This window comes from Micromys minutus, assembly GCF_963924665.1.
Source record: "Micromys minutus genome assembly, chromosome: 33".
Taxonomy (NCBI): domain Eukaryota; kingdom Metazoa; phylum Chordata; class Mammalia; order Rodentia; family Muridae; genus Micromys; species Micromys minutus.
The window spans coordinates 1,590,837-1,617,603 of NC_137968.1; the positions used below are offsets into that span (position 1 = coordinate 1,590,837).

A 26,767-nucleotide genomic window follows, 5' to 3' on the forward strand; every position below is an offset into this window, starting at 1 on the left:
ACCCTGCAAATAATATAAAATACCTTGGTATGACTCTAACCAAGCAAATGAAAGATCTGTATGACAAAAACTTCAAGTCTCTGAAGAAAGAAATTGAAGAAGATCTCAAAAGATGGAAAGATCTTTTATGCTCATGGATTAACAGGATTAATATAGTAAAAATGGCCATCTTGCCAAAAGCAATCTACAGGTTCAATGCAATCCCCATCTTCATAGAGTTGGAAAGAGCAATTTGCAAATTCATTTGGAATAACAAAAAGCCAATGATAGCGAAAACTATTTTCAACAATAAAAGAAGTTCTGGGGGAATCACCATCCCTGACCTCAAACTGTATTACAGAGCAATAGTCATAAAACTGTATGGTATTAGTATAGAGAAATAAAGGTAGATTAATGGAATAGAACTGAAGACCCAGAAAGGAACCTACAAACTTATGGTCACTTGATCTTTGATAAGGTAGCTAAAACCATCCACTGGAAAAAAGATAACATTTTCTATAAATGGTGCTGATCCAAGTGGCGGCCAGCATGTAGAAAAATACAAATCAGTCCATTCTTATCACTTTGTAGAAAGCTTAAGTCTAAGTGGATCAAGGTCCTCCACATAACCAGATACACTGAAACTAATAGAAGAGAAAGCAGGGAAGAGCCTTGAACATAGGCACTGGGGAAATTTTTTTGAACAGAACACCAATGGCTTGTGCTCTAAGATCAAGCATCAACAAATGGGTCTTCATAAAATTGCAAAGCTTCTGTAAGGCAAAGGACACTGTCATTAGGATAAAAAAGCAACCAAAAGAATGGGAAAAGATCTTTGCCAATCCTACATTGGATAGAGGACTAATATCCAATATATATAAAAAACTCAAGAAGTTAGACTCTAGAGAACCAAATAACCCTATTAAAAATGGGGGACAGAGCTAAACAAAGAATTCTCAACTGAGGAATCTTGAATGGCTGAGAAGCACCTAAAGAAATGTTCACCATTCTTAGTCATCAGGGAAATGGAAATCAAAACAACCCCAAGATTCCACCTTATACCTATCAGAATGGCTAAGATAAAAAAACTCAGGTGACAGCAGATGCTGGTGAGGATGTGGAGAAAGAGGAACACTCCTCCACTGTTGGTGGGGTTGTAATCTAGTACAACCACTCTGGAAATCAGTCTGGAAGTTCCTCAGAAAACTGGACATAGTACTACCTGAGGACCCAGCTATATCTCTCCTGGGCATATACCCAAAAGATACTCCAACATATAACAAAGACACGTGCTCTACTATGTTCATAGCAGCTTATTTATAAAAGCCAGAAGCTGGAAAGAACCCAGATGCCCTTCAACAGAGAAATGGATACAGAAAATGTGGTACATTTACACGATGGAGTACTACTCAGCTATTAATAACAATGACTTCACAAAATTCTCAGGCAAGTGGATGGAAATAGAAAATATTATGCTGAGTGAGGTAATCCAATTTCTCTCTCTCTCTTTCTCGCTCTCATTCTCTCTCTCTCTCTTTCTCGCTCTCATTCTCTCTCTCTCTCTCTCTCTCTCTCTCTCTCTCTCTCTCTCTCTCACACACACACACAAAACTAAAACAAAAAACTCACACATGTTCTGCACCTAGTGATAAGTGGATATTAGCCCAAAAGCTTGGAATATCCAAGATACAATTCACAGAGCACATGAATCTCAAGAAGAAGGAAGACCAAAGTGCAGATTCTTCAGTCCTTCTCACATGGGGGAACAAAAATATCCACAGGAGGAAATACAGAGACCAACTTTGAAGCAGAGACTGAAGCAAAGGTCATGCAGACATTACTGTATCTAGAGACCCAGCCAATACACAGACACCAAATCCAGACAATATTGCTGATGCCAAGAAGTACATGCTGAGAGGGGCTTGATACAACTGTCCCCTGAGAGGCTCTGCCAGATCATTACAAAAAAGAGGCAGATGCTCACAGCCAACCACTGAACTAAGAACTGGGTTCCCAATGGAGGATTTAGAGACAGGTTTGAAGGAGCTGAAGGGTTTGTGACCCTATCAAAACAACAATACCAACCAATCAGAGTTCCCAGGGACTAAACCACTATCCAAAGAGTAGAAACAGATGGACCCATGGCTCCAGCTGCACTTGCAGCAGAGGATGGCCTTGTTGGGCATCAATGGGAAGAGAAGCCCTTGGTTCTGCCAAGGCTCAATGCCCCAGTGCAGGGGAATGCCAGGATGGGAAGGTGGGAGAATATGGGAGAATATGGGGTACTCTCATAGAAGCAGTGGGAGGGAGGTGGGTAAAGTTGGTTTATGGATGGGAAAGCAGGAAAGGAGATAACATTTGAAATGTAAATAGAATATAACCAATAAAAGCAAAATAGAAAAAAAAATGATTACAAACACATTTAACCCAACGTTAGCCCAAAGGTGTTAGCACAGAACTGATCAGTCCACAGTTCTTAGAGATGTAGTCACAAAATGTATTAGATTCAAAACTAGAATAAAGGTATCCAGATGGAAAAGTGCTGCTCAATTGTAACTATTGTTACGGTATTTCAGGTTCTTACCAGTACCTGAGAGTAGTTCAACTTTTCTGTGTGGAATTTATTTTGAAATAGACTGCATTAATATAATATGGCTGTTGGAAGCAGCGGTTTCGTCTGGGATTACAAAGTTTTCTCTATGAGCATACCTCTCTATTATCCAGATTACAATGTGTACTGTACTGTACTGTACTAATGTTTAATGAGCCAGGAAATAATTGAATGTAAGAGGTAGCGTTGAGGCCATTTGGCTGTGAGGATTGGGATGAGAGTTTAACTAGGAGGAGTTGGAGAAGGCAGGGAGCTGTAGTTAACTGCATACATGCACACAAGTCTAAAAGATTAAAAATATTATATTAAAACATTGGCTTTAGAAAATAGTAACATTTAATTAAATTTAGAGTATTTTTGTTCATCTACTGGCCTAACAAGTGGGTCGTGGGTAGGGGCTACCTCTCTGCAGTAGTACATACTATGGTAATCTTCAGTACCATGAAGAAAAAAAGAAAGAAAGAAAACCCAACATTTAAAAAAGTCAGTTTTGTCTACTTCCAACGTGTTCTCTGGTATTAAAATCAATACAGGATATGCCGTCATTAAACCGTGCAGTTTTATTCCAGGAAAGAAGGCTCGACGCATCTTTCATCTCCAGAGGATCTAACTCGGGCTATTAATTTTCTGGTCATGGGCTACGTCACTCTTTCGTTTCTGGACGAAGCATTTGTTTTGCCTGTAGGCAAAAAGCTGCAATGTGGGGGTCGGGTTTCAAGCCTGCACTACCGTGACACATTCGATAAAGTGCAAGGAGCAGAGGTAAATCAGGGGCTAAAGCCGTGGTAGTTAAATGATCCTGGTGACGAACACGTAAATAAACAGGGCAGAGTGAAGGTCCAGACAATGGAGGCTCTGGAAAGGCCAAGCTGAGTCGGGAAGCCCAATGCCCAGAACCGAGGCAAGGGCATGGGCTACGGAGGCACTGGGAAGTGACAGGTGGAAATGCAGACCATGAGAAAGAAACCATGACTATCAACGTATCAGACACACGTGTTTCTTTAGGTAGGACGTTGAGTGATGGGCTGTCTTAGTGGCTGATGAACCAATAACTCTTCTGTTTCAGGGCATTATTGGAATAGAGGAAAAATACATAGATAATCAAGTCATAATGTGACATGTAAAAGGTTCAGGAAATGGAGAGACTAGCTTTGTAATGTCTCCACAGGAGAGGCTGCATCAGAATTGTGTCCATGAGGATAAGTTTCTAGCGAGCTGGAGGGGTTATAGGTCAGAGGAGGTGAGCGCTTTCTTGGCAGAGAAACCACATGGTGCCTGGTATTCATGTGGGTGTAAGGATGATGGCTTGTCGCTGTGGTGAGGCTGCAGCTGTGGTGAGGCTGCAGATGTGGTGAGGCTGCAGCTGTGGTGAGGCTGCAGATGTGGTGAGGCTGCAGCTGTGGTGAGGCTGCAGCTGTGGTGAGGCTGCAGCTGTGGTGAGGCTGCAGCTGTGATGAGGCCTGCATTTGTGATGAGGCTGCAGCTGTGGTGAGGCTGTAGCTGTGGTGAGGCTGCAGCTGTGGTGAGGCTGCAGCTGTGGTGAGGCTGCAGATGTGATGAGGCTGCAGCTGTGGTGAGGCTGCAGATGTGATGAGGCTGCAGCTGTGGTGAGGCTGCAGATGTGGTGAGGCTGCAGCTGTGGTGAGGCTGCAGATGTGGTGAGGCTGCAGCTGTGGTGAGGCTGCAGCTGTGGTGAGGCTGCAGCTGTGATGAGGCCTGCATTTGTGATGAGGCTGCAGCTGTGGTGAGGCTGTAGCTGTGGTGAGGCTGCAGCTGTGGTGAGGCTGCAGCTGTGGTGAGGCTGCAGATGTGATGAGGCTGCAGCTGTGGTGAGGCTGCAGCTGTGGTGAGGCTGCAGATGTGGTGAGGCTGCAGCTGTGGTGAGGCTGCAGCTGTGGTGAGGCTGCAGCTGTGGTGAGGCTGCAGCTGTGGTGAGGCTGCAGCTGTGCTGAGGCTGCAGCTGTGGTGAGGCTGCAGCTGTGGTGAGGCTGCAGCTGTGGTGAGGCTGCAGCTGTGGTGAGGCTGCAGCTGTGCTGAGGCTGCAGCTGTGGTGAGGCTGCAGCTGTGATGAGGCAGGGGTGAGGATCAGCAAGGGAGGGAGAATGTGCTATTCAAGGCACTGCTAGCATGGCCTTAGACATGGGTGATGACAGCTCGGACTAATGTAACGGCAAGGGGAAAGCAAAAGAAGGGTCAAGATCAAGAGCCTTTATAACACAGAAGGATGAAGAACGGGGAACTGAGCTGCGAGAGGCGTCAGGTGCAGCTCGGGTCTCCAATATGGCAGACAGACACAGAAAAGACGAGAAGCAGAGCAGGAGAGTGCTCTGAGAATGCTGGGTCTGCGTGCTCGTCTGTTTTTAAATCAACTCGATACAAACTGGAGTTGTGTGGGAGAGTCCTGTCCCTCAGCCTGGTCTAGGAGCTTGTCTGTGGAACTTGCTTAATTAATGACTGATCTGAGTAACTCAGGACAGCGTGGCAGCTGCACCCTGGGCGGTGATCTGCGTTGTGCATGAAAGTAAATCCAGAGTCAACAGTGAGCAAATGGTAAGCAAGCCGTAGTGAGCAGTTCTCCTTCATTTCCTCTCCAAGGTTCCTGATCTACACTCTCACCTAGTGTCCCTCTGACATGGACCATAAACTGTAAGCCAAGTAACGCTTTCCTCCCCACTTCCTTTTGGCCCTGCTGTTTGTCACAGCAATAGACAGTTGGTATCTAATATTGTATAAGTGGACATAGGCGGTTGGCAAAGGGGATGCTCATAAAGAGCCTGGGATGAGTTATTCAGAGAAGGAAAGAAATGCAAAATAAACCAAGAGAGGCAATGAAGAAAGGCATTCCAGATGGACATGAAGTAGACATGCCAAGTTCATGAATTCTGTCTCCCTTTCCCCTGCCTCTCCCTCTCCCCTGCCTCTCCCTCTCCCCTGCCTCTCCCTCTCCCCTGCCTCTCCCTTCCCCCTGCCTCTCCCTCTCTCCCTGCCTCTCCCCCTGCCTCTCCCTCTCCCCCTGCCTCCCCCTTTCCCCCTGCCTCTCCCTCTCTCCTTCCTCCCTCTTTCTCAGCAATATATGGAGAGAGATATGCTCGGTGTGATGAGAAAGGGTGTATGGGAGCTAGAAAGTGGGTGTCTTGGAAGGCTACAGGATGCTTTGTTAATTGTAGCATATGAATACTTAAAAAAAAAACCCACAGAAATTAACCACTTTTCCATGGCATAAGAGAAGGAATAAAGAGGGAGAGAGTAGAATATATATATATATATATATATATATATATATATATATATACATGTGTTCCAGGGGTCAGGATTATGTCAGAGATAGTGAGACAGAGAACTCTTGCCATGTAGTTGGCTGAGTTACACTTGGGGGCAAAGTTCACCCATAAAACCTGTAAATACCCACCCTATGTCTTTAATACTAAGTCTGTAGAATAGGGTGATGATTTTTTTAAGAAAAACTAGATCAAGTACCTTTCTGAGTTCACGTCTAATTCTAAGAATCCTCAGAATTAATACAAGTCTCTAGTCTTTGATTCTTCATTATCAAATTAACAAGATTTTTGCCAATTGGCAGGCCAATTGCCATTGGAAGGCTGGTTCTGGACGTTTTCAGAGACATATTTGGAAATCAGATGCAGTTCTTTGTGGAGATATGTTAGCAATAGATAAAATTGGGACAGGAGCTGGACTTTAGAGAAGTGTTAGTGCATGGGTTAAGGCTCCTAATCTTTTACTAATTGGTCGTGTTAAAATTAATTTTGTTTTTTTCTATAGTGTTCAATGTGAGTTGTATTGATTGTACACTTTCTAATCATGTTAATGTATTGAAACCCAGTATGTCTGCTATGGTGGCCTATCAACAAGCCTTTGCTTTACTGCCTGTGAAGATCCTGGTATTCTGAAAAAGGCTTGCAAGTACTGAAGAGGCGAGTCAGTCTTTAAGCAGAAGCAAGAGGGTGGTGGGCTTGATTATTGCTGGTTTAGCAGCTTTAATTAATTACATTAATAGCACCACGGCTTCTGCAGTTGCCTTGTCACAGGAAATTAAGGCAGCTGCTTTTGTTAATCATTTAGCAAAACATGTTACTAATGTTTTGAATATTCTAGAAGATTTAGATAGGCATTTGGAACAGCGGATTGATGATCTTTATGATACAGTTTATTCGAGAGGGTGTTCAGAGTTTAAGAGTAAGAAGCCATCTCAAGTGCCACGCCAAATACCAATGGTTTTGTGTCACTTCTAAAATGTACAATAGTCACTATAATTGGAAAAAGGTTCAAAGACACTTGCAGGGTATTTAGCATAATGTGACACCTCTCTAGATGTTTTAACTTTGCATACTGAGATTATGAATTTAAAGAATACTGCTCTCCTGAGAGCTTTGCTGCAGATATTGCTGATAAAATTATTCATGGCCTGAGGTCAGTATTTCCATCTTGGTCTAGCTTCAAGTATGGTATATATAGCTTGATCATTCCAGCCCTTCTTGTCCTGGGAACACTTTTATCCCTGCCCATTGTGATAAAGCTTGCCTTTAACAACATCAACATGTTGGCAGCCAAAATACATGGCTTGAAACTAAGAATGGACCCCCAGAGTTATTAATCAACACTCAGGCAGTCAGACAGGTAAGATTCTGCACAGAGCCTTACCAACCTAAGACAGAAGTGCATCGCTTTTGATAATACATATTCCAGGACAGGTAAGGAAGGCTTTCTTGTCAGGACATCCTAAGACAGACACAGTCTTGTTTATGAAATAAAAAAGGGGAAGATGTGGAGAGCTTTTGGGGTCACATGGAAAGAGTTTGACACTGGGCTAGGACAAGGAAGTAGGGCTACTCCAGACAGGAATTTGACATTGGGCTAGGACAGAGAAGTAAGTTTAGGCAGAAATCTGATTTTAGGCTAGAACAAAGAAGTAGGCTTCCGGCAAGAGTATGACTTTGGCCTAGGACAGAGAAGTAGGCTCAGATAGTCCTGGTCATCTTTACAAGCCCTGAGAACCAGTGATCACAGGATTTTGTTTATGGCCTTGCTTGTTCCCTATTTGTATTTGTTGTCTTGCTTGTTCCCTTAACCTAGAACTGACCTTATTATTACTTGCATGTAATTAAAATGGTATAAAATCGGAATGGGAAAAATTCAACTGTCAGGGTTATGCTTCAATTTCTAACTGCCTCTTTCTCCACCGCTGGAGAACCCTGTTGACTGACTGAACTGGCTTGGTCATTAGGTAAATGCTCAGTTACATAATTCCAGTTTCTTTCTACTCCTTGCCCTTTCTGTAATGTTCTTTTTCTCCAGTTTTAGCTGCATTCTGTAGCAAGTCACATATCTATTATTTTGATCCAATCTTTTTCTTTATACTTACCAGATGCAGCCACTGAATCAAATAAACACCCCAATTAATGACTTCAATTACCTATTATACCAGCTCCCTCTTCCCTCCCTTCCTCCTCCCTCCCTCCCTGTCTCCCCCTTTCTTTCCTCACACCCCTTGGGACCGTACCACTGCTATTGCTTTGACCTCACTGAGGATTTTTAGGAAGATGCTTCAACGGTGACTTAGTATCTCACATCCTTCAGCACTGATCACATAACTTGAGAAGGGTTTTCTAACACTATAGATACCAACAGTCTAGAGAATATACTTTAGAAAACAGTGAAATATTTAGAGCTCTTACCACATAGACCAGGAACTGCCAGCCAACAAAGTAATACTGTACTGTTCTTGCTGAGATAGCCTGGGTGATATTTGGAGCAAAATTCACCAATAGATATGTTCCTGCAAATGCTAGTGTCATACCTTTGAACAAAAAAGAAAGGACAAATCAAAATTTAAAAAGCAATTAAAGATTTTTCTTTTTCTTCTTTCCAGCTGGGACAGGGTCTTAGCTGATTTGGAGCTCAGTCTGTAATACAGGCTGGCCTTGAACTCACAACTCCTCCTGACTCAGTCTTCTAAATACCATGATTACATGTTTGCTTTCTCAGCATGGGCACCTTAAAGGTCCTCTTGATACAAGCAGTTCCATTAAAGCACACATCACCAAATGGTCTGTAAAGAGTACCACATCCTTAAAGGGGAATAAAATCCAGGGAGCAGACAGAGCATGGCATCCCTTCAGACTTTCTCTCTGTTGTTCCAGGTAAATCCTCCCTTCCTCAGAGAAGTTTTCCCAAGGGCAGAAGAGATCAGAACATGCACACACAGAGAGGTAAGGACACAGTCAGACAGATGTTCACAGCAAGTCTACATAGATCTAGCTCCATTCATGTTTTTTGTTGTATTGGTTGGTCTTCTTTGGAGACAGGGTCTCCTTAGGGAGACTATGGGCCTTCTTGACTTTGGACTCCTCAGTGCTTTGTTGGCAATTTGTGGTTTGCTGCTCGTTTGCATTGTTTCAGGAGATCACTTACCACCTTTAGAGGTTATTCAGTTTTTCTTTCTTTCTTTCCTTTTTATTTCTTTTATTAGATACCCTCTGTATTTACACTTGAAATGTTATCCCCTTGGCCCACCCCACTCCCATCTCCCCTCCCCCCACTTGTGTTCACAAAGGTGCACTGGCTCCCAATCACCCTCTCCACCTCAGAGCTTTGGCATTTCCATACATTGGGAAAACGTGTCCTCCCTGGACCAATGGCCTCTTCTCACATTGATGCCAGACACTGCCATTCTCTGCTGTATATGCAACTGGAGCCATGGGCCCCTCGGTGTGTGCTCAATGGTTGATGTATTCAGCTTTTCATAATGATTTAAAAGTAAAGTCACTTGTACTTCCTTAAATTGTATTTGTAACACACCCTTCCCTCCCCCCCCCCCATGGCCTGAGCCATCAGTTCCTACTACAGTTTACTTCACAGTAATGCTCTGTCTCTCTCTCCTTTTGAAAGATGTAGATTTCTAATTTAGGTGACTTGCTGCTCACCTTCTGAGGCCTTGTCAGCAGGAGTCATGAATTGAAGCCCAAGGAAGCAGGCTATATGGATGTGATCCCAGTAGCATCCCTGGTCAAGGCTGGGATTCTGCAAGTCTATGCTTTTGAGAAATTAAAATTTCACTCCTAATTCCTAGTCAGAAGACTCCAGGCAAATTACTCATCCATGTGGAACTATCTCATCTTTAAATATTAATTAAACCATCATACCTTTTAGATATGGGAAGTGTAGCTCTCCAAAGAGTCAGTTAAGGCAGCTGAATATGTTAGACACTTAGCCTGGGATAGATGTGTTTCAGGATATTAACTGCCTACTGTGAGTCAGCTGAGTTTACCCCAAAAATCTATAAGGAGGCTCTAATTCAATTTGACAATGGAGGAGGGTGTGGGCAGGAAAGAACTGGCTGGATTCTTGACTGTTTAGAGAAGAGCTTCCCCCATTGATTTAAAAAAAAAAACAGGAAGAAGGAACCAACGTAACAAAGAGAAACACAGCGTAACACGTAACACGCAGTGGCACTGGGCCTTCAGGCTACACCTAGTCCTGAGACCTGAAGGACAAACACTTAGATCTGTGGATCAGAGGTGACAAAACCCACTGAGTCCAGATGTTGGGTAACACCCCAGTTCAGGGGCGTGGTGCAGCCTCTTTCCTCATGCTCTAGCCTATAGCAATTTTATTTCCTCACTAAATCAAAGTCAGTTCTCTTGATCAGCAAAGAGGGAGAAGGACAATGAGTAGATAAAGATAGCAAACCCCCAAGATGCCTGGCCTCTTCCTCACAGCCTACATCCCTGCTTTGAGACAAAAGCCTGATTGATGGTTTAAAACAAAGGCCTTTTGAGCCTTTTCTCCAGCCTGTAGGGTACCAAGCTGATGGACTGATCTGGAGGGATTTATAACAGTTGTGGGCTGTGAAGGAAGACCCTTCAAAGACCTTAAGTCCCTCTCTGCTTTGTAAAGGGGTTCCCCCCACACCCTGTGTGTGTGTGTGTGTGTGTGTGTGTGTTTGTGTGTGTATGTGTGTGTGTGCATTTCCTCATCTTTAATAAAAAAAAATCTTTCTTCATTTCTCTTACAAATTCACAGTGGATTGTTCCTCATGCAGCTTGATAGAATATACAAATAACGATGTATTTTCCTGTAAACTTGTACAATAAAACAGGTATACAAGATAATCCTTGCTTTTAATAGTAGGGAGACCGATTGTTTTGGATTGGAGAACGGTAAGTAATCTTTATAAAGTACAAACTATTTTATAGACTAGAATAGATGACATGAAAGTAATACTGTAATCAATATTAAGACGTGGTGATACTAAAAATATTATAGTTTAATAAAAGAGGCTGGGAAGACAGTTCAGTGGGTAGAGAGCTTGTTGCTCAAATATGATAGCTGCATTCAAATTCCTAGCAACCACATAACAAGCTGGGTGTGGCCGTGTACACACCTTTAACCCCTGTTCTGTAGGGGAAGAGGCAGGAAGACATATTGGGGCTGGCAGGCGGGTGAGCTCTAGGTTCAGTGGAAAATACTGTTTGAGGAGAATGAGATGGAGTGGGGGCCTGATGTCCTCCTCAGACCTCCACCCTCATGCATTACACATGCACACAGACCATACACACCACACACTATATATGCTACAGAGAAAACACAATCCAAAATGTCTTATACGTAATGTAATGTTTATGAAATATCACTGAGAAATGATTAGGGTGGCATCCTTGTCTTCAGAAATACATTTCTTCGCTTCCTTGTGTCTAGAATCTCAGAAAATACCAGCATCTGCTTGTTCATTTACGATGATAATGCTTAATTTACGCTTAGGCCCAATAAATGATAAACAATAATCAACAAAGCAATCTACTTCAGCAGGTTACTTAGAATGTCCAAATTGATTACCTCTGCAATATTCTATTTAACATTTTTGGACTATAATTGACCGTAAGCCACTAAATCCACACAGTTAGCGAGTATATATCTAAGGGCAGACTGTTTACTATTATATAATTATATTGTTACAATATACATTCTAAATAAATCCTAAAACATATAACATGATATATACAATGTATAATCTTTATTACGAGCTACATTTGACAAGTGAAGAAAATGAATCAGAAAGGAATAACCTTTCTGTCTGCCATTTTCCAGCCAGTAAGCAGAAAGCTTGGCTTGGAACCGAGGCAATCTATTTTCTTGGCCATTAACATTCCAATACAGAGTGCATGCATTTGTAGGGCCGCTGGGTGGGAAGCACGCACATGTCAGTCTATCTAAAGGAACCCTCACGCTGTACAGAACACACAGAAACTGCTCCTGCAGAGGGCCCTAGGATCCTTGACTGGTTTCAGGCGATTTTAGCCCTAAATTTCCCTCAGGAAGAGTATTTCCAAATGGGTGTTCCCTCGAACAAGTTAACCAACAAACATTTCTAAGACATCAAACATATTTGGGGAGAGGTGAGTTAAACTGGAGTAGTTCTTTTTTGGGGAGACTGCTCAGGTTTCTTAAACACATTTGACCATCTATATGGCTCTAAAATTGTGTCTTGAGGAGCATTTTATACTTGGAAAGTGCCTGGCATTTAATGGGCTTGCTGTGAAGAATGTAGCCTTTGTCTCAGGAGGTTACTATCTGCTACTAGTCTCCCGGAGACACATGGATGAAGCGCCTGAGCCTGGAATCGGGCACACGTGTAGACTGTCTTCTCGATCTACCACATTAAGATGGATGTATGCAGCGCTTCAGATAATGGTCTGTTTACCAGATTAATATTTTTTTTTAATTAAAATTCTAGACTGCAGTTTTGTAGCTCCCAGGGTTTGTCTTCTGAGAGCCTTCAGTTTTAAAATTTTCAGCTAACCTGACTCCAAACAGTTCTTTTGGGTACTGCATTATCTCTTGATTGATGAGAATGCAAGGATTACTCTCTTGGGATACTGGAATAGTGAACTGTATTACTTAATACTAGGGAGCAATTGAGTCCAGATTCCTTGGGCTCAGGGCTCAGCACCAGAAAGGCTTCCCATCCTCAGGCTGCTCTGAAATCAAAATGGCACCCTGTCCTCTCAGATAGAATGGCACTTCACTTGGCTGGATTCCTGTTCTAGACAAACGAACACAGCCATGCTGATCTTGGAGCAGGAGTGAGAAGTAGGAAACTATGTGACAACCCAGTTGAAAACATTGTAGGTACTTGGAGTATCAGGTTACTGGTCTCCGGGGGAGTGCTGAGGAGTTTAATGTAATTTGTATCTTGATGATGTTATTATCTGGGCCTAAATCAATGTGGTTTTCATAGACTATTAGGGTTGATTCTTTTGGTGACTGATGGAAAAGAGTTTTTGGCTAGGTGAAGAAAAGAGAGGAGTCTGGTGTTCGTTTTGTTCCTTTTGATTTTTCTTTAAAGGAAAAATAATCATTAAAATAATTTAAAATTATTAATCCACTAAGAATCAGAGCAGGGGCCAAAGCCTGTCAGTGAGTTAATTAATAATGGCTGGTGAGTCCTTTCAGACAAGACTTTTGTGAGGTCTTTTTTTTTTTTTTTTTTGAGGCTAGTGGTGAAAAGCTTTGTGGCCAGAGCGCAACATTTGGCAATGAATTATTACTTCAGCTTGTTTCCACATGGCCTCAAATCTTCATTTGTTCCATGAGAAAATACAAACTTTCATTTGTTTGAAACAAGGGAAAAATAAATGAGATTCCTTCTCACAACCCGACAGTTTAATTTTTTTAGAGCGCACACATGTTAACCTTTAAGAAAACACCACTAGCCACTCTCTTCCCCTGTTCAGAAAGAGCAAATGTAACGAAGGCACAAGAAAAACACTCATCACTGGATGAAGTGAGACAAGCTTCTCTGGGCTTACCAGTGTGGCCGAGTTAGCTTATCTTAGGTGGAGATAATCTCACGGCATCGCTTGCTGAAGGAGAGGGTGTGGAACAGATGACTTGGCCCATTTGCCCAAAGATAACACAGCATTAAAAACTGATCTCTTTCAAAGGTGGCGGGAAAGGTCACTTCACAGAGTCTTGCCCATTCAGTTAAACAAAAACCAAAGCAAACCAGAGCCACAGACCAGAGCTATGGAGACTTCTACTCAAGTGTGTCCTGAGGTGTCCCCTGATTAACTTTTGTGTGTGGCAGTGGTTGTAGTAGTCATAAAAGTAATGGCTAATGTTTTTCAGTACTTAGTATGTGACAGGACCTGCTCTAAGAATTTTAATACACACATTCATTCATATGTAATAGAATCTGACATTTAGAGATGAGGATATTAAGGTTTAGAGGACATATGTAACATGCCAAATGGCTTTAGGGACATATCCTAGACCAAAGCTCCTGCTTTGTCAGGTTTCCATGGTTACAACACTGCTCTGTCACCTGCCAATGATGTGAGTCTGGGAAAGTTACTTAATCTCTCTGAGATCCAGCTTGCTTCTAGAAATGGTTGTTCCCACAGTTAAACAATATATTCGATGTAAAATGCATTATAGTGCCTGGCGAAAAGAAATGTTTAAGAGATGCAGGCTGCTGTTAACACACGGACATCAAAAGGTCTAAAGATTGATGTGAGGCCTTGCTCTATTTTGATGTTTTCGGGGTGTGTGGTGATGAAGGTGCTCCCATCCTTCATGATAGATTTTAGTATTACCTTCTGGAAATCTCCTGGAAATGATGCTGACCACAGTAATTATGTTGGTTAGAACCAGAGTTAGAACACTTCCCAACATAATACTATATTGGCTACACAGTATAAAGTGCACATAGCAAAGCTAAACCCATGGGAGAAAGATTGTTTTATTGGCTTTTAGTAATGTTCAGTTGATCTGAGACCTTAAGAGACAATTATATCATGAGAATATGTCAGTGTTTCTATTTTACCAGTCCCAATAGTTAGGGCTCCAATTTGCTCTCCCTCTCTCCCTCCCTCCCTTCCTCCCTCCCTTCCTCCTCCCTCCTTCCTTCCTCCTCCCTTCTTCCCTCCCTCCTCCCTCTTGTTCCTGAGGAAGCAGCTGCAGTACAGGCACGAAGAGGCTCTTACTTCACTTCTCTATTCTTTTTTTTTGAAAACAAATAAAATTTATTTTATGCTTATAAACCTCTTAGCTGCATGTATATCTGTGTCCTTCAAAAGGGCATCAGATCCCCGGGAGCTGGAGCTGTGGATGGTTGTAAGCCTCCATGAGGGTGTTGGTACTTGAACCAGGATCCTCTACAGAAGCAACACTTTTAACTGCTTAACAAGCTTAACTGCTGAGCCACCTGTCAAGCACCACCAATTCTATTCTTTGCTCCCACATGTTGTGCTGGTCACCGAGTTCCCGAACGCCCCTTTGTATCCTACATCCGGTCTATGCCGGTCTTTCCAGGAAGTGTTACGGCAGTCTTCCACTGATGCTCATAGGCTAACCTGATCTAGATAGTCCTTCACTGAAACTTTCTCCCAGCAGAATCGAACCAAAGTGGAAAGGAGAATGTGAAGATAGTTGTGTGTGTGTGTGTGTGTGTGTGTGTGTGTTCAGAGTACCACAACTTCTGTCAAATCCAGAGCTCACATTAAAAACAAAAACAAACAAACAAAAAAACCCCCCAGCTCCCTGGAAGAGAATAGGCATTGTTTTGTTTAAAGCACATAAAGGATCTGTATTCATTATCATATATCAGAAGAAATAAGGCGGGCTTCTGTCAAGGAAGTACACACGGACCTCTATAATTCTCATGAATAATTCCCTACAAAAGCTAACAGATACAAGATAGCCTTGCTATATAATAGAAATCTTTATTATAACCAGTAAGGTCACTGTTAATTTCCATTAAAAACTCTATTTCCAAAGAAAGAAACTTACTTTGTTTTTACTTTTTAAGACAATTATTTAGTTGTAGTGGGTGTGTGGTGGAGGGTCAAAGGTCAAAATCTGGCTGCCTTCCTTTAAGGACCCTCTCCTTTATTTTTTATTTTTGAGATTATAATATAATCACATTTCCCCTTCCCCCTTTCTCTCTTCAAACCCTTTCAAATTCAGTCTATTTCATTACCTCTTATTTCATGTGTATACATATACATGCATACTTGTGCTCGTGAACGCACACGCACGCACTCGTGCACACACACACACACACACACACACACACACACACACACACACACAACTTCTCAATATGGCCTGCTCAGTTGGTATCCCATCGATCACAGGTAGTTGTCAGCATTGACTGTTTTGTATGGGATAACGGTTGGTGTGCTCTCCCCGGGAATGTCTGTCTCCCCTGTTCTCAGCAGTCCTTAGTTGCCTGTTCTTCATGTAGGGCTGAGGCCTTGTGGGTTTCCCCTTCTATTCTGTCATGCATTGATATCCTTTTCAGCTCAAGCTTGGGCAGTCATGTTGGTAAGACTTTATGGCTGTAGCTTCTGACATCACTTGGAGACACAGTCTCACAACAAATTCTATGACTTAAGAGTTTTTTTTTTTTTTTTTCTCCTCTCTTCTAGAATGCTCTCTGAACCTTACATGTGGAATCCTTTACTTTTCAAGAGAGGATCTCACTCAACTTGGAGGTTTCTGCTCAGCCCCCAGGAGCCACTTCTGCTCCTTAGCACGGAGGTTAGTCAGCGTTTCCTTGAGTGCAGGGGATCCACAGTCACGTCCTTATGTGAGCATAGAAAACACTGTACCTTCTAAGCCATCTTCTCAACCCCTCTAAATCAAATTTCACAGAAAGAATACGCAGGTTTCCTCTGGAAGGCACTGAATGCAAGTAGGCACTGTTTGATGGAATGAATACTACAGGACTTTTGCTTTTAGGCAGTACATACATAATAACATAGAAAATATGAACTTTCAAATAGAATAGTCTAGCAAGTAACTGCAGGTGTTTTTCCAGAATCTTATTATGTTCATAAAAGTATCACAACATTAGCAACAACAATATCGCAAAGTAACAATTTGCTATTAGCAATAAGAGCAGCGGCAGGCGCTAAGAAAGCTCTGGACAGAAGGGAGAGGGAGACATATTCTCACTCTAAGTGAAATCTGCATCTGCTTCATTAACTTTTGTTATTAAGTATGCAATTTTTCTAGGTGGTATGTATTTATTGATCAAAAGGTGTTATAATACATGAATTAAAAGATTACTCACCCAGTAAATCGGAGGCTCTCAAATTTTCTTTTAGAAAAAGAACAGAAATCATGGCACTACCTACAAAGAAAATTACCATTAGTAGTTGTTCCAACGTAAAGGCGTGCATCATTCACTCACTGGGGCAGTGCGGCCGCACAGGGAGGGCTTCGTAAGCTGCGTGGGTGTGTGAGGCAGAAGGAAGAGATGCAGGGAAGAAGGGAGGGACGTAGGAGAGGAGAAGACAGGAAGTGCTGGGTGGGAGTCAGGAAATAATGGGGGAAAGCAAAGGAAACCGTGAATGATCTGAAATTTGCATATTGTAAATATACTGCACACCACAGCCCATTAACTGCCATCGTCCCCTCCAGCCTCCCAGTCCGGTGTTGCTCCTGGTCCTTTCCCCTTCCTACAGCACACCCAGGTCTGACCTGCACTGTCACCTTAGTCTGCTGCTGGCTCAGCTCAGGCTTGGCCTGTGCTTAACTGTCCTGACATCTCACTCCCTGGTTCTCAGCACCACCAGCCTGGGCAACCTTTCTAAAGTGCAAAGCAAATGTGGGGCTTTAAATCTCTAATGGTTTCTTGTTATTTCCAGGGCAAAGACCCGAGTGAAGCTGACCATGACCTTCAGTGACTGCTATGGTCTCTCTCCCGCTATTCTCCTCACATTTGCCCTCAATTTCACTTCTGTGTTTGTCCTTTCTGAAGTACGTAGTAATGGTTCCCAGGTCTGCCACATGCTTTTGTGTTCATTACTTATGTGAGCACAACTGCCTATTCCATGGTCAACTCTGGACCTTCTTAGGCAAATGGATGGAACTAGAAAATAGCATCCTGAGTGAGGTAACCCAACCACAAAAGAGCACACATGCTATACTCTCACTGATAAGTGTATATTAGCCTGAAAACTTGGAATACGCAAGATACAATTCACAGACCACATCAACCTCAAGAAAGAGGATGACCAAAGTGTGGATGCTTCAGTCCTTCTTAGAAGGGGAACAAAAATATTCTCCGGAGGAAATACGGAGACAAAGTTTAGAGCAGAAATTGAAGGAAAGGCCATCCAGAGACTGTCCCACGTGGGGATTCAGCCAATATACAGTCACCAAATCCAGACAATATTGCTGATACCAAGAAGCACATGCTGACAGGAGCCTGATACAGCTGTCCCCTGAGAGGCTCTGCCAGATCATGACAAATACAGAGGTGATGCTCGCAGCCAGCCACTGAACTGAGACTGGGGTCCCTAATGGAGGAGTTAGAGAAAGGACTGAAGGAGATGAAGGGGTTTGCAACCCTTATAAGAACAACAATACCAACCAACCAGAGCTCCCAGGGACTAAACCACTATCCAAAGACTACACATGGTGGATGGACCCATGGTTTCAGCTGCACATGTGCAGAGGATGGTCTTGTTGGGCATCAGTGGGAGGAGAAGCCCTTGGTCCTGCCAAGGCTTGATTCCTCAGTGTAGGGGAATATGTGGGTGGGGAGGTGGGGGGAGGTGGGTGGGTGGTGAACACCCTCATAGAAGCAGGGGTGGGGAATGAAATAGGGTGTATGAAGGGGAATCCTGGAAAGGAGATACCATTTGAAATGCAAATAAAATATATCCAATATAAAAAAAGAAACATAAATCTGTTTAATAACTTTGTGGCAGTTGGTACAGTTCAGTGCATAGCATATATTTTAAGTCTTTTTTTTTTTTTTTTTTTTTTTTTTACAGTTGTATCCTTTTGGCTTGAAGCCATGAAATTATTTCCTCCATGGCATTGTCCCACTCCCATATGAACTTTAGATCATTTATGAAGCTGTGGCTTAGCGACGAAGGAAATGGAAGTCTGTCCTTTCTGACCTCAAGGGAAGCCGAGTGCACCCAAAGAGCCTTGGGCTGGGGAGGAAGAGCAGACGTCTGCGCTAGTTCCGCTGGCCAGCCAGTGTGGTCGGGTGAAGAGGTTAGAGAGCAAATGCACTACCTCCTTGTAATGTCAGCGTCACATTTGTGACGTTGGGGACTAGGTAGGTGTCCTTCCTAGTTTCTATTTTCCTCATTCTGTGAAAGCAGAGTTAGACCAGCCGCTTAGACGAGCACCATTTGTTGAAAATGCTATATATTTTTTCCCACTGTATGATTTTAGTTCCTTTGTCAAAGTGACCATAGGTCTGTGGGTTCCTTTCTGGGTCTTCAGTTCTATTTCATCGATCTACCTTCCTATCTCTGTACCAACACCACACAGTTTTAATGACTATTGTTCTGTGATACAGCGTGAGGTCAGGGATGGTGATTCCCCCAGAAGCTCTTTTATTGTTGAGAATAGTTTTTGCTATCCTGGGCTTTTTGTTATTTCAAATGAATTTGCAAATTGCTCTTTCTAACTCTATGAGGAATTGAGTTAGAATTTTGATGGGGATTGCATTGAATCTGTAGATTGCTTTTGGCAAGATGGCCAGTTTTACTACATTAATCCTACCAATCCATGAGCATAGGAAATCTTTCCATCTTCTAAGGTCTTCTTCAATTTTTTTCTCCAGAGACTTGAAGTTTTTGTCATACACAAAGGTATGTTTTATGAAACAAATATGCTCTTCTTCCTCTTCTTTCTCTCTAAAGGAATTTAGAACTCCAATGTACTTCTATACATGAAAATTTTCTACCAGGTATTGCATGTGTTGTGTTGTGTGTGTTTTGTGTGTGTGTGTGTGTGTGTGTGTGTGTGTGTGTGTGTGTGTGTGCATGCGCAGTACTCTTGCTTGTGCGTGTGGAGACCAGAGGGGATCTTGTTGGGTGCCTTTCTCTATGTTTCTCCACCATACTAAAAAATTCATTCATTTAATTTTAAATTATGTGTTTGTGTGTGGGTATGTGAACGTAAGTACAGAGTTACCAGATCCTCTGAAGCTGGCGTTACAGGTCACTGTGAGCATTCTGATGTGACTGCTGAGAATCCTACTCAGGTCCTCTGGAAGAGCAACACATGCTGTTAACGGCGGAGCCAGTTTTTAAGCTCTCCTCCTTAGTTTTTAAGATAGTCTCTAATTGAACCTGGAACTCATTGTTTCAACTAGACTAGCTGTCAGTGAGCCCCTGCCTCACTCCTAGTGCCAGGGTAATAGATGTGCACCCCACACCTACACATTGCTTTTAGTGGGTGCCAGAGAGCTGAACCATCGCTCAACCTTCTTTACCAAGTTTTTACATAGAATAAAATATTTACTTAGTAATGTAATGAAAATAACATTTTACTATGATGAATTTATTTTACCTCATATACAACTCTGGGTGAAATATGAGTTGTACCAAGCAATCTGGCCGTATCTGAGTAACAGCTGTTGACTTGACTTTCTAGCAGAGTAGTACATTTTAAAAGTGAGCAGAAATAGACCAAGTGTTCCCATACACCTCTATAAACAGAGACTGTCCCAGCTCAACTATTTCTAGTTGTTTTATAAATAACCATTGCCTAATGAACAACGAGAGCAGGGTTGCTTTTGCTCCTACAGTAACATGTAATATTCAAATCTGAAAGATCATAAAGATCAATAGTTTTAAAAACACCAAATCAGCCCACCTGTAGATCTGTGCCAGGTGTAACCACCCAGACAGCACACCTGCAGTTCTATGCCAGGAGTAACCATCCAGACAGCACACCTGTAGATCTGTGCCAGGTGTAACCACCCAGACAGCACACCTGCAGTTCTATGCCAGGAGTAACCACCCAGACAGAACACCTGCAGTTCTATGCCAGGAGTAACCATCCAGACAGCACACCTGCAGATCTATGCCAGGTGTAACCACCCAGACAGCACACCTGCAGTTCTATGCCAGGTATAACCACCCAGACAGCACACCTGCAGTTCTATGCCAGGTGTAACCACCCAGACAGCACACCTGCAGTTCTATGCCAGGTGTAACCACCCAGACAGCACACCTGCAGTTCTATGCCAGGTGTAACCACCCAGACAGCACACCTGCAGTTCTATGCCAGGTGTAACCACCCAGACAGCACACCTGCAGTTCTATGCCAGGTATAACCATCAAGACAGAACACCTGCAGTTCTATGCCAGGAGTAACCATCCAGACAGCACACCTGCAGATCTATGCCAGGAGTAACCATCAAGACAGCACACCTGCAGATCTATGCCAGGTGTAACCACCCAGACAGCACACCTGCAGTTCTATGCCAGGTGTAACCATCCAGACAGAACACCTGCAGTTCTATGCCAGGTGTAACCATCTAGACATCACACCTGCAGTTCTATGCCAGGAGTAACCACCCAGACAGCACACCTGCAGTTCTATGCCAGGTATAACCATCCAGACAGAACACCTGCAGTTCTATGCCAGGAGTAACCATCCAGACAGCACACCTGCAGATCTATGCCAGGAGTAACCATCAAGACAGCACACTTGCAGATCTATGCCAGGTGTAACCACCCAGACAGCACACCTGCAGTTCTATGCCAGGTGTAACCATCCAGACAGAACACCTGCAGTTCTATGCCAGGTGTAACCATCTAGACATCACACCTGCAGTTCTATGCCAGGAGTAACCATCCAGACAGCACACCTGCAGATCTATGCCAGGTGTAACCACCCAGACAGCACACCTGCAGGTCTATGCCAGGTGTAACCATCCAGACAGCACACCTGCAGTTCTATGCCAGGTGTAACCACCCAGACAGCACACCTGCAGTTCTATGCCAGGTGTAACCATCCAGACAGAACACCTGCAGTTCTATGCCAGGTGTAACCATCCAGACAGCACACCTGCAGGTCTGTGCTTGTGTACCTAATGACAGCTCTGACTGACACTTTCCTTCAGCACATTTACAGTTGGAGGCTTCCTTGGGTAGAAGGACTTCTTTGCTACCTGACCCTCCAGGACACAGAGAATGCTCATAGAGGTTGCTGATGAATTACTAAGTACTTTGCAGGAGCATAAGGAAAACCAGGAGAAAACACACGCTTTCTAGGCACTCAATAGCTACAGAGAGTTAATAATGCTCGCCATTCAGTCAGACAATTTTCCCAAGCAAAACTCAATTGTTTAAAGTCAACGAACTGCTTTTCCTAGCAAGTAGGAAATGTTTTTGGAATTGGTCGCCGCCTTCCTCCATCCAGGCTTATCAAGTCCTGTCAGTGGGTTCGAAGCTGCCGCTCTCCAGAGGATCATCTTATCTTGGGGCAGCTGAATGTAAAGTTTGTGAAAGGGGCCTGAGCTGAGCTGCCTTCAGCGCCTCATCTCATTATGTTTAGTGAAAGTCACAGAAAGCATGAGTCTGGTTCATGAATCAGAGAGAAGACAATCAGACTTAGCCTGCAAGACTTCCCTGTTCTTGGTTGTTTAAAATGTCATGGGGCAGGGGTATGAAAACTAGAGGTTCTCTTGGAGAGCTCTGGGCTACAGGGCTGCAGAGAACCGCAGGGCACTGGGCTGAGAGGGTAGAAGTTGGGTTCTAGCTTGGCTTCCGTCAAGCTGAGGCAGTGCACACGAACCAAAACCTTAACTTCACTTCTTAGGCTGCTGGGACGAAGCCACTGAACCCCTTCTGTTTCCATATGCAACAGCCAGTGATTTCACGGCACACAGACGGAGCCGTGCCTCCTGTGCTTTTTAAATGTGGCTTCGCAAATGTGAGGGAAAGCCAAGATACAGGCTACCTGCTTTCTGTGATAACTGGGGTCTGTGGAGAAGGTGTGACTGAACGTTCTATGGGGCAGATACACCACCCTTCCCTTACTAGCAGATGGTTCAGGAGATTTGCCAGTAGGAAAAGACACTTGAAAAAGCTAGAACAGTATAAGGATTCAGCAGTAATGGACAGCCAATAAATATTATGATGAAAAATCACAATGATAAAAATATTTACATTGGGATATTTTTAAAAATAAAATTATTATTGTATATGGCGATTATCCTTTTTCATAAAGATTTACTTGTCATATTTTAAAATTGTGCATGTATGTGTATGCATGTATGCGTGTAGAGGGAGGGGATGTGCTCATGGGCACAGGTGTCCTTGGACACCAGAGGCCTTGGATTTCTCTGCAGCTGGAGTTACAGGTAACAGTTGTGAGTTGCCCAGTGTGAGTGTTGGGTCTTAACGTGAGCCATATCTCCATCTCAGTGGGGAGTATTCTACGGAGAATTCTGCATGGGATAATTACTCCAAGGAGACAGGTATCACTGTACTTTATAAATGAAGCTGAGGCTGGGGAGGTTCAGCTCATCATATACTGTCACACGCAGACTCTGGGGACATGCACAGAATCCCAATAAATCAAATGAGCACAACTTTCCCATCAGCTAGGAGGAATATATTTTAGTGTTCATATATATATATATATATTTATATTTTATATTTTTATATTTACTTATATATTTTATGTAATGTAGTATATTTTATATTTTATATATTTTATATAAATATTTTATAAAAATATTTTATATTTTGTATAATGTAGTAGTCACAGTTAATAATTTGCGCTGGATATTTTTAAATGGTTAAATAGGTCTTAAATGCTCTTAACAAAATAGGTTGTTGGGGTGAAAGGTATGTTAACTATTTGACTTGATCTTGCACTTTGTGACGACACACCATTATTGTTCGTTAATTGTGCAATTTAATTATAAAAATTAACTTTAAGAGATTAAATATACCAAAGCATAAACTTTTTTTTATAGGAGCTATGGTGGAGCAAAAGCCTTGATCAAGGATATTATCCATAAGGAGAAAGGATATAAAAATCTTCTAACAGTGCAAACAGTGTATCCAAGGACAGTTTACGTATTTGCTTAGCCTGGAAATCCCAATTCTCTTTGGTCAGGCAGACTCTCGATAACGAGTCATTCATCTGTGCTTCAGATACTTTCTTGACAGTTGTGAATCACTCAGGACAGCAATTCGAGTGGAGATTCATTCTGCTCAAGGTTGACATGAGCGAACACACACACACACACAGAGAGAGAGAGAGAGAGAGAGAGAGAGAGAGAGAGAGAGAGAGGGAGGGAGGGAGGAAGGGAGGGGGAGGGAGGGAGGGGGAGGGGAAGGGAGAGAGAGAGGAAGAGGGAGGGAGGGGAAGGGAGAGGGAGAGGGAGAGAGAGAGAGAGAGAGAGAGAGAGAGAGAGAGAGAGAGAGAGAGAAAGAGAGAGAGAGAGAGATTTCTAATAAAAACAGATGCAGACCAAGCTCACATTTGGTGGCTTTAGCCAAATCTTACATACTGAAGAGCCCGTCTCAGAAGTAGGTATGCGCACTGGTGGTAGGCTTCCTGATTTATGGAGTGATCAACCCCAGAGTTAGCTTGCATTCTTCTGTTCTCTGAAATCAGTATATGAGTCTCAGTGCAAGACTGGCTATTACTATGGAAGAGTTATTTAGTGTAATGTGGTCAAGAGTTGTGTTCTAAGATCCATAAAAAGGATGGGAAGGTGAGGGTGAGGGGGGGGGGATACAGGAAGGGGAGGGGAGAAAAAGGGACGGAAGGAGGCAGGAGAGCGGAGACAGAGTAGCATGTTGTGCGAAGTCTGATCCGGGTTTATTTCTGTAATCAAGCACAAACCTTCACTAACAGTTGGCATCACAGGCAGACTTTCACACAGTTTAGATCTCCGTGTTTCATGATAACAGGAGAATGAGAGCACCTGCACACACATGTGGTTCACAATGGTCTGTAACTGTTACGGGACGCTGACCTCTCTGGACTCTCGGTTCCTTTGTGGCGTGCATATATATATGCAGGCAAACACTCATATACATGAAATAAAAACCAAGAGAGCTAAAAAATAAAAAGGAGTATTCAAACGATTGTTCCATTTAAAAGGTATAACTCTAAAATATTTGTGTTCTTGTGGTTTTAACCATTTCTGCCCCAAATATTTTTGAACTAAAGGGATAAAGTAAGAAATGTCAAAACCACCCAGATATGCAGGGCTAATTTTTAGTGACTTTGGTCATTTTACTTATTTTACTCCATTTTAACCCTTTATTTTCACTTTTACTTTGGTGGTGCCAAGAAAACCAGGGCCTCATGTGTGGTAGTCAGTTACTCTGCCCCAACCTGCAACCACTGTTTCCCAAAAGATAAATATAACTTAAAACAGACACTCGCACACATGTTCACATATGCACACATGCACGTTCTTACACGCTTTGTTGAAACTTATAAATCCTAGCATCTATAGGGACAAGTTAGGTAATAGCTAAAGACAAAAATGCAGGGAGCGTCGTTTGGCTGTGGTGAGGGAGGGGTGTCTGTGTGGGGGAGGGGTGTCTGTGTGAGGGAGGGGTGTCTGCATGAGGGAGGAGTGTCTGTAAGGGAGGGGTGTCTGCATGAGGGAGGGGTGTTCGAATGGGGGAGGGGTGTCTGTGTGGGGAAGGGGTGTCTGTGTGGGGGAGGGATGTCTGTGTGGGGGAGGGGTGTCTGTGAGGGAGGGGTGTCTGTGGAGGGAGGGGTGTCTGTGAGGGAGGGGTGTCTGTGTGGGGGAGGGGTGTCTGCATGAGGGAGGAGTGTCTGTAAGGGAGGGGTGTCTGCATGAGGGAGGGGTGTTCGAATGGGGGAGGGGTGTCTGTGTGGGGGAGGGATGTCTGTGTGGGGGAGGGGTGTCTGTGAGGGAGGGGTGTCTGTGGAGGGAGGGGTGTCTGTGAGGGAGGGGTGTCTGTGTGGGGGAGGGGTGTCTGTGAGGGAGGGGTGTCTGTGAGGGAGGGGTGTCTGTGAGGGAGGGGTGTCTGTGTGGGGGAGGGGTGTCTGTGAGAAAGGGGTGTCTGTGGAGGGAGGGGTGTCTGTGAGGGAGGGGTGTCTGTGTGGGGGAGGGGTGTCTGTGAGGGAGGGGTGTCTGTGAGGGAGGGGTGTCTGTGTGGGGGAGAGGTGTCTGTGAGGGAGGGGTGTCTGTGAGGGGAAGGGGTGTCTGTGTGGGGGAGGGATGTCTGTGTGGGGGAGGGGTGTCTGTGAGGGAGGGGTGTCTGTGAGGGAGGGGTGTCTGTGAGGGGGAGGGGTGTCTGTGGAGGGAGGGGTGTCTGTGAGGGAGGGGTGTCTGTGAAGGGAGAGGTGGCTGTGGTGACTAGAAGTGTAGGCTGTGGAGATGGTGGTGGCTAGTCTGTGATGAAGAGGAGTAGTGTTCATGAGAAACTGTACAAGATCCATGAAAGGTACAGTCATTATTCAACCTAACTAATTCCAGTGCTTCCAATTTGGACTTTAAAAAAAAAAGATTTATTTGTTTATCATATATAAGTACACGGTATTCAGACACACTAGAAAAGGGCATCAGATCCCATTACAGATGGCTGTGAGCCACCATGTGTTGCTGGAATTTGAACTCAGGACCTCTGGAAGAGCAGTCAGTGCTCTAACCACTGAGCCATCTCTCCAGCCCCAAATTGGACTTTTAACGAATAGTTTGTGTGATATGGTCTCATTGACTTTCAATCATAGGGACATCAATCCATGAGTCAATCAATACAAAGCACTGGCCAGTTCTTGTAATAGGCACCGGTACAGGAAATACTGGTGTATAAACTCTGACCGAATCCACAAGTGAGAATTTCGTCAATTTCATTTCTAAGACCTTTTTGTTTTAACCTCTCTGATAGTAGGAAAGAGTGCATGTCGATACCACAAGAAGCCAGAAGGCAAAATAATAATAATAATAATAATAATAATAATAATAATAATAATAATAATAATAATAATAAAATTCCTTTGTCAACAATATCTCAAGCTCTACACATGAAAAGAACATAATTACGTAACAATGCTGCAAACAGAAGGAGTAAGTGTCTGGTGGGTTTCTGGCCAGGATCTGGCAGCTTTACTGCACGGCTAGAGAGCAAACCACCAAAACACTTCCCTGTCGGCCAAAATCAGGCCTCAGTCCGGTGGACACAGTTAGCGCGGTCGCCGGCTTGGTCAGCTCTAACCATATTGAGGGATGGCTCTACAATTCCCATCCCTACTCGCTGTGGAACTTTTAGGGGAAAAAAAAATTATGTCAACTGCAATGGGAGTTAGGATTTGAAGCTCTGGGGATGTGTGAAAGATGTCTTCTTACACTGAGAGAGTTCCGTCTATGCTGGCAGGGACGAAAGTGTCAAG

General features: G+C 43.5%; 1 protein-coding gene across 2 annotated transcripts in view; it reads right to left on the reverse strand.

Annotated features, from left to right (window-relative positions):
* The window catches only part of NIPAL2 (NIPA like domain containing 2), an 84,483-nt gene that overhangs the window by 23,001 nt on the left and 34,715 nt on the right, over positions 1 to 26,767 (reverse strand). For both annotated transcript variants that reach the window (XM_080909486.1, XM_080909485.1), the window contains exons 4-5: positions 16,686 to 16,745; positions 8,284 to 8,405 (exon numbers count right to left, since the gene is read on the reverse strand). In XM_080909486.1, coding sequence (XP_080765612.1) covers positions 8,284 to 8,405; positions 16,686 to 16,745 — 182 coding nt within the window. The remainder of the gene's footprint in view (positions 1 to 8,283; positions 8,406 to 16,685; positions 16,746 to 26,767) is intronic.